Genomic DNA, 8,624 nt, shown 5'->3' on the forward strand with positions numbered 1-8,624 from the left:
AGCTTCATAGACAACAACTTCATCATCAAGTGTTACCCCAACCATAGTGTGGTATCTCTTTCAAAGTCAACAGTTGCCGCTAAGCCATCGATACAGATTTCCTCTTTGACGAAGGTTCACCATGACTTGCTTCAAGATTGGTGCAACTTGTTCCCTTTGCTCGCACGACGATGATCACACACACACACACGTACGTAGGCACGTACACACACATGGTAACCATAGTAGAGCCCGAAGGGTCCTAAGAATAAATACATGTAAAGGTGTCAACACATAATGCATTAGGAACATCTATTTATCTTTAGTTTTGAATTGACTAACTTTGCACATACTTTGGCTTCTCTCATGCCTTCTCTCTTGCTTACTCTATCCCAAACCTATTTTTCTCTGCAACATTTTGAGCCTTATGGAAGTTCAAAATGAACTCTATTTTGAGGGACATGTGTGGAGTACTGTATGGTCTTATCTTGTGTGGTAATACTCATCAAGAGATGGAAACCGTTGTGCAAACCTACATAATCATCATTTTGGACGAATTCTATTGTGGGCATAAGTGATTGTATTAAGGTCCCATATAATCCTACATGATAACTTGACAAGGCCAAGCTAGATCAACCAAAAGATATGCCACTTGTCATAGCAATAAGTCAAGGGAGAAGAAACAATAAAAGAGAAAGTCAATGGGAGGCCCAATATGGAAGAAGCCTCCATACAATTAGAGATAAAGGGAGACCTCTACCTGACCCAGCGGAGGAACCATAAACATATCGAAGCTTGGGCAAATATGTCTAAAATACCGATTTTTCAGATAAATAGTAAGAAGTCACATAACTCAAGCAGGGATGGGGCTAGAAAGCTTGGGCAGATGCCCGGGCTGTAGGGTGCTAGATCAGCCCCTGACCTAACCATGTTGTTCCATAACTATTTCGATCCATAGAAGGGAAAAAATATTGAGGGTCTTCTAGATAACCATATACGACGAAGCACACATTTAGTTCTTGTCTGCACACATGATGGGTACAATGCTTGTTTTCTCTTTTCTAGTTTATTGCGACATGTAATTTTGTTTCATGGGGTAGGGCGTACTTCTTCTCTAGGAATACCTAATTAGTATGGTTCATGCAATTTAGGTGGGTTTCAACCCCTTGTTTTTTTCCAAGGAAAATATAATATCAACAAAGCTTTTATTAGGAACAACATGAACAACTCTTCATATTTTTTTATATCTTTGCTAAAGCAACAACCTTTAGTAGCAAATAAAAAAACTTTTTTCCAAGAGAAAAAATCTGAAGAGAAATGCACGGGCTGTTATGTATCCTAAGCGCAATGGGCTTGTTTTAAGTTTTTTTTTAAGGGAAATGGGCTTCTATTAACTCCTTTTCCTTCCGAGAATGGTTCGGTTTCAATCGGGCTGAACACGAGTGTCGCAGGGCCCATTCAAAATACTCGGCTGCGGCAAGCCCACGCGTCCTTACACTTCCCCAAAAGCCTCCTCAGTCATCGCGTCCCTCACATCGCCACAAAGCCTGCGCCTCCATCCACCTCCCTCCCTTCCCCCACCCGCCGCGCCGCCGCTCGCCGGAGCACCGCCTCGCCGAATCCGTCCGCTACCCATAGGTAACTACGCTGCACCCTTCGGTTCTCGACCCCCCCTTTCTGAAATCTAGAATCTATTCGATCTGCTGATCTGCTCCGGTCGTCGCGCGGTTGCGCGCCGGCGACCCGGTCCGGGGTCTCGGGGGTGGGCGGTAATCGCGAGGGTAGATAGATCGGGGGCTTTCTTCTTCGAATCCGGTCCATTTGTGCCGTCGCGCCGTGGGGATCGTACCGTTACCGATCGCGCGTCTCGGGCTAGATCTCCCGGGAGATGGTGCTTGTTGCCAGCGAATCGTAAGATGTAACCGCCCACCCGCCACGCTTCGGTGAATCTGATCCATTTAGGGTCGTTACTGTCTTGTCTATTTTCCATTTCATTCGGTATGGAGATCATAATACTGTACTGCCGTCTCTCATCCAGTGCCTGCTCTAATATATCTGTTTACGCCTGTTAGTTCTTCGTCTTCTGTAGTAATGCCCTGAATTTTGTGTTGGGATTTGAGGTTGGCGTTGTGAAAAATAGAACATTTCGCAACAAATCCTTTTCATCATTCTTTATACAATGATTTTCGTTCCAGTTCACTCAAATAGGATGGCTTAATGTAAACATGATTGCAATTTTTCAGTTTGTCACCAGCAAGTTTTGCATCTTTGATTCTCTGCGGTTTGTGATTTTACCATACCAGTCCACCTTTGTTCTATAACACTGCTTGTAATCTTCGATGCAGAGTCCTGAATGGCTGCCGGGAGGGGCCTCAGCCAGCTTCTGAGGAAAACTCTTCATAGCCAGTCGTCTGTAAGTGCTGCCTTGGAACTCCTGCTTCTGTATGCAATCTATTGAAAAACTAGTCCTGTATTCAGTCATGCTATTATTTGCTTTAGATTCCATAACTGTACTGAAGTTATAGCATCACTGTTCCATCAAGTTTACCGAATGTGTTTTTGCAAATGATATGCTAGAAAGATATCTTAGTTGACATGCTTGGTCTGTTACAGTCAGCATTGTTTTTTTTCTGATAGAGAAATCAGTTGGTACCAGGGCTGCATGTTTGGTTGATATGAGGGTTCATATTTGCCAGGATTACCTTTTCAAATAGTGTAAAGAAGAATGGTAGTCCGTAGTACCGTGCTTTTGATAGAATCAAGCCATCAACTAATTAATACTGTTTTTATGTGATGACTATTCTTTTTAACATTGTAATCATTTTTTCTAGGGCTCATCTGTGCTCTCCTCGTTCCGGGCAAAGAATGAAGAGTCTTCTGCTGGACTAAGAGCATTGGCTCTTCTTGGAGTTGGTGCTTCCGGTCTCTTAAGTTTTGGTACGATAGCATCTGCTGATGAAGCTGAGCATGGTTTGGCAGCGGCAGACTACCCCTGGCCGCATGAGGGCATTCTTAGCTCTTACGATCACGCATCGTAAGTCATCCATTTTTCCTTCTTTTCTAGACATCATTTTTTTTTTTTGCACTAAGATAATAGTGCCCTCATTCATTTTGAGTTCGTACTTTCCCCGTAAGATAATAAAAAAGGGTGTGTCATTCATTTTGAACTATGGCCTTATATTGGAAAAATATCTGAGCAGAATCCGGCGTGGACACCAAGTTTACCAGCAAGTGTGTGCATCTTGCCACTCCATGTCATTGATTTCATACCGTGATTTGGTTGGGGTGGCCTATACTGAGGAGGAAACCAAGGCAATGGCTGCTGAAATTGAAGTGGTTGATGGTCCTAATGATGAGGGTGAAATGTTCACACGTCCTGGTAAGCTGAGTGATCGCTTCCCGCAGCCTTATCCAAATGAACAGGCTGCCCGATTTGCAAATGGTGGAGCATATCCTCCGGACCTCAGTCTTATCACAAAGGTAATTATAACGCATTTCTCATTTCTTTGCATTACGATGGTGTAATCTTTGTTCTCCAGCTTGTATCTTACTGATGATGATTCATATATGCTCAGGCAAGGCACAATGGCCAGAACTACGTGTTTGCTCTTCTTACTGGTTACCATGACCCACCTGCTGGTGTTCAGGTAAACCTTTATTCTCTGTGTTCTGTTTCTATCAGGTAGCTTAGCCTTGTAGTTTCTGCTGCATTTTCTCTCAGTACCATTAACAAGTTGCTAAGGCCCACCGCAACACTTGTACATGGTATCCAATTATATGGACATAGCTCACACCAACACTTGTACATGTACATGATAGTAGCATCCAATTTTGTACTGTTCTGTGAAAGAGTAATCCTGCTGGAACTTGAAAGTGATGTACTTCTGATTGTGATATCTTAACTGTTTTTGTGTATGCTGTTTGTTTAGTGACATATTATTCTGTTAATCTAGGATCAGTTCAGCTTTTCATTCTGGTCAATTATTATTGTTCTGACTTCCGAACCTTAGCGCACGAATTCATTGTGTGATCCCAAAATCAGGATTTTTGGCTAGTCTGAAATGACTTACCTGCCCTGCCGAGTGCCAGCGTTGATTGTTTCTGCTGAATATTCTAAAAATTGCCGCAGTACTTTATACACTTATTGAGAAAAGCTTTTCTTGTGCATCATCTAGCGAGAGGCGGCCAACTTTAATTGTTCTTGCAATATTCATGCTGTTTACTGGAGTATTTTTTTGTATTTTTCCCCTTTGTATTTTTTAGCATTATTATGAAACTGACTTGGAATAATCAAACTCTAGATCCGTGAGGGTCTGCATTACAATCCCTACTTCCCTGGTGGTGCCATAGCCATGCCTAAGATGCTTATGGATGGAGCTGTTGAGTATGAAGATGGTACCCCTGCAACTGAAGCCCAGGCATGTCCTTTTATCCTTTGTTGAGCTCTTCATGTGTAAGTTGTTGACTTGTTGGGCTAACACTATATTTCGATCGCAGATGGGCAAGGATGTTGTGTCGTTCTTGTCGTGGGCAGCTGAGCCTGAAATGGAAGAGAGGAAACTGGTAACTACCATACCACTCGCGTCTTTAAATGTAAATACACAATTGTAGCTGGCCACTATTCTGATGCGCCTTATACCAACTTTTGCAGATGGGCGTCAAATGGATATTCCTTCTGTCACTTGCACTTCTCCAAGCCGCATACTACCGTCGCATGAGGTGGTCGGTCCTCAAGTCCCGCAAGCTGGTCCTGGATGTCGTCAACTGATGACCATTATTTCTTCTTTTTATTACAACGTCGAGTCTTTAAGCAGAAGCGATCGAAATAATGACTTTCTGTTGTACATTTTGCCACTTGGGTTGTCTCCCAATATCCCCTGCGTAGAATTTCTTCTGTTTTCTTCCTCTGCTGCGAAAGCATTTCTCCAAGGGAGCAGTTATTTTGAAATATTTTTTGTCTGTTGATACCTGAGTGGTACCAGCATACTTCTAACAGATGAGATGATGAAGATCATAAATCCTTTATTATATTCTGGAACTAGGCATCTTACAATTCTTTTGCCCATCCATCTATTCATTCCGCTTTTAAAATTATCACTGGCCTGTTAAAATTTTGCTCCGACAGTCTGGTTGTTTCTTTTAGAGCTTGGTGTTCCATAATTTTATAGAAGTTAGAATAATATTTACAAGATCATGTCCTTGATGTGAAGGCTATTCTCTCACGATATGAGCTAGATCACCTACACACCTCCTATCTATCTTCCATAGTTTGGACTCCAAAACCCTAGATGCCAACACTTGCACTGGAAATTGTAGCCTAACATTGCCGAAGGCCCATGTGTTTCTTCCAGAACAACCAGCAGATCAGGGTTACAAGGTGTCAAAAACCCTCCTGTCATTTTGCCGCAGCCTCCAAGGCGTTTGCGATGCAGGCCTGGAAACATGTGTGCTAGACGCCTAGACCTTGCAAACGAGCAATGCAGCAGTATGTGCACCGGTTCAAACCGGACTTTTCCTATGTGTACGTACCCGGATATTTTTATTTTAGAATTTTTTCACATTTCGAAAATACATTTCCAACTAGGGTTCACATGCACCTAGGTTCAAACCGGACTTTTCCTATGTGCTATGTTGTATCTTCGTCCTGCATAACATGCCCTCTGATCTTGCAATACATGCCTAAGAGCATCTCCAGTCCCATCCCCCAAACAATGTCCGGCAATAGCGCCGAATTTTCGTTTGGGGGACGTCCGGACGAAATTTTCGTTTGGAGGAGGTCTCTTTCCTAGCCACGTCACCCAAACGCGACCTTCAAACAAAAAGCAAGTATAAAAATCGTGTCCGGCGTCCCCGATGGAGCCTATATACACATGAGATGAGCTAGGGACGTCGGACAATATTTGAGGGACGTCCGGAGCGAAACGGCCTTTGAGGCATGCGACTGGGACGTTTTTTTGGCCGGCGTCCCCAAATCCCTTTGGGGGACGCTCTAAAACGGGGGGTCTGAGAGCATCTCCAGCCGCGTCCCCCAAAGCGTCCCCCAAAGCGAGTTGGGGCGCGCCGGACAAAAAAACCGTTCCAGCCGCGTCCCCCAAAGCCCATTTTGTCCGGCGCGCCCCCATACGGTGTCCGGCGCCCCGAGCCCATCCCCGTCCCACAGGGGACGCACCGGGGACGCCGGACACAACGAAAAGCGAGGCGGGGAGTGGCGGGGCCGACTCGTCAGCGGCACAATAATTTTTTAACCTAACCGTCGCCTACCTCGCGACGGAAGTTATTGGCGGTGCAGTTCCCGCAGTGACGCAGCGACGGTGCAGTTCCCGCAGCGACGCAGCGACGGTGCAGTTCCCGCAGCGACGCGTCCCGTCGCGCCTAGCTCTGCGTGCCGACGTTAATGCGCGCCACCGCTCCCCCGCCTCCCTCCGGCCTATAAAAGGGCCGCCTCTCATCGTCCCTCTCACACACAAACCCTAACGCCTCTCTCCCAAACCCTAGCCGCCACCATCTCAACAAGACTCGACGCTATGTCCGGTAGAGGCAGAGGCTGACCTCGCGGCCGTGGTCGTGGTCGTGGCCGCGGCAGAGCTGAACGCTTGCCGTCGCCTTCCACGCCGCCGGCTTCATCATCGTCGGAGATGGACGTGGAGCCGGACGTGCGGTTCGAGTTCGTCCTCGTCCTCAAGGGCGACCCGCGCAGCATCCAGAGGCTGCCGGACTCCTTCGCCGACTACGTCGCCGGCGACGATCGCCCGCGCACGATGCATCTGCGGGAGGCTGCGTGCGGCTACTACCGGTGGATCGTCGACGTGATCTACGACGCGCGCGGCAAGATGTACCTCAACATCGGCTGGGAGAAGTTCGCGCGGCACCACAGCCTCCAAGCCAGCTTCATCCTCCTGTTCTCCTACTTCGGCGACAGGGACATGAGCGCCAGGGTCTTCGACGAGACGCGGTGCCGCCGGGACTACCACGGCGACAACACCGACGAGGAGGACGACTGAGTGTTCTTTCTTCGCAGCGAACACGTGCACGGAGGTTTCTGGATGTTCGCCTCCTCGGTAGAACCAACAAGGGCACCATCCTCCCGCTGGATTTTCCAGTTTAGGTGACTGGGTGTGCCCTCGAGTGTTCTTTCTTAGCAGTGAACATAGGAAACCTTCGATGCACGGCCTAGTTAGGTTTAGTTTCTTTGCAAAATTTAATATTTGTGTCCACGACGGTTCAAACTATGTATTAGTTTGTGGAAAACCATGTGCCTAACTGTGTTTTCGTGTAAACCACGTTCCAAATTATGTATTAGTTTGTGGAAATTGAAATAAAAAAAATCAACAAAAAGTATTTTAAATGTTTGTGGGCGGCGTTTGGGGGACGCGGCTGAGGAGCGACGTCCCCCAAAGGCGGCACGAATAAAACACGTCCCCCAAACGCTCAATCCGGTGCGCTTTGGGGGACAGTTTGGGGGACGCGGCTGGAGATGCTCTGAAGTCCACAACCGATGTTGAGCTGCAAGCCACATGAAACTTTTGCACTTTAAAGGTGCATGGCTTCGCCAGATCTTCTCCGCGACAACATCTGATATATCCATTTGGCAGTGTATTGGCCTGGCGCACTGACCTGTCCCAGGGCCAGCAGCCTTGCCATAGTTGAACGCACTGCTTGACCCTAGTTTCACATAGCGCCTTCTTAAAGTCTTAGAGCATTTCCAGCCGCGTTTCCTAAAGCGTCCCCAAAAGAATTTGGGGCACGCCGGACCAAAAAATCTTTCCAGCCGCGTCCTCCAAAACCCATTTTTATCCGGCGCGGCCCGATATGGTGTCCGGCGCCCCGAGCCCGTCCCCGTCCCACAGGGGACGCACCGGGGACGCCGGACACACCGAAAAGCGAGGCGAACCGACACGGGCCCGGCGCGTCAGCGGCTCAGTGAAAAATCGTCTCCCACTCCCGCCAAATCCCGCCCCTCCCGCCATATCGCGCCTATCCGCCGCGTATTTCTGGCCTCCCAACACATATCCCGCCGCCGATTCATTTCTCCTTTCCCCGCTGATTTGTTTCTCCCTCCCACCGTCCACCCGCCGCCGCTACCTTCTCCCCATTCCATGACGCCGCCGGTAGCCCCCAAGAAGATGGCCAAGAAAGCGGCCAAGAAGCCGCCGAGCAATGCGACGAAAGGGGCTAAAGCGCCGTTCGCGAAGCCGCGGAAGGCGCCGGCCCCGAAGAAGAAGCCGGAAGGATGGACCGATGATCAATGGCATCAAGACTGTCTGCGCCAGAAGATGTCGACGGCGGAGCGGAAAGGACGGAGGGAGGCGGAGCAGGAGAAGAAGGCTCTGGCGGCGCGCCAGCACCAGCACTTAATGGCCGGGTGTCTCGCCGCCACCAACGCGAGCCCATATAGTACGAACGTGCCGGTGTACGTTCCGGGAGTCTTCTCTCCGTCGTCATCCGCCTTCTACAACGACGGCCCCTCCGGCACTCCCGGGTGCATGACGCCTAACTTGTCGCCGCACTACCATGATGCGCTGCCGCATGGCGGCTTCAACCCCAACAACCTCTACTCCCCGGTGTACGAGCAGCGCGAGCCAGGACCCGGTGCAGACGGCGACCCTTTCACTGGCCGCAGGGGGCCGCTCGAATTCGACGGCGCC

The 8,624-nt window shown here is 48.6% G+C and overlaps 1 protein-coding gene across 1 annotated transcript; it reads left to right on the top strand.

Annotated features, from left to right (window-relative positions):
* Positions 1 to 1,484: 1,484 nt before the first annotated feature.
* Positions 1,485 to 5,017, top strand: LOC127316251 (cytochrome c1-2, heme protein, mitochondrial). The gene is made up of 8 exons (XM_051346657.2): positions 1,485 to 1,617; positions 2,325 to 2,392; positions 2,811 to 3,013; positions 3,180 to 3,459; positions 3,555 to 3,626; positions 4,281 to 4,397; positions 4,477 to 4,542; positions 4,631 to 5,017. Exons 2-8 carry the CDS (start codon positions 2,333 to 2,335, stop codon positions 4,745 to 4,747), a joined length of 915 nt encoding a protein of 304 aa, XP_051202617.1. The 5' UTR covers positions 1,485 to 1,617; positions 2,325 to 2,332; the 3' UTR covers positions 4,748 to 5,017.
* The last annotated feature ends 3,607 nt before the right edge of the window (positions 5,018 to 8,624 follow it).

Source organism: Lolium perenne, chromosome 7, assembly GCF_019359855.2.
Source record: "Lolium perenne isolate Kyuss_39 chromosome 7, Kyuss_2.0, whole genome shotgun sequence".
In the NCBI taxonomy this organism is placed as follows: domain Eukaryota; kingdom Viridiplantae; phylum Streptophyta; class Magnoliopsida; order Poales; family Poaceae; genus Lolium; species Lolium perenne.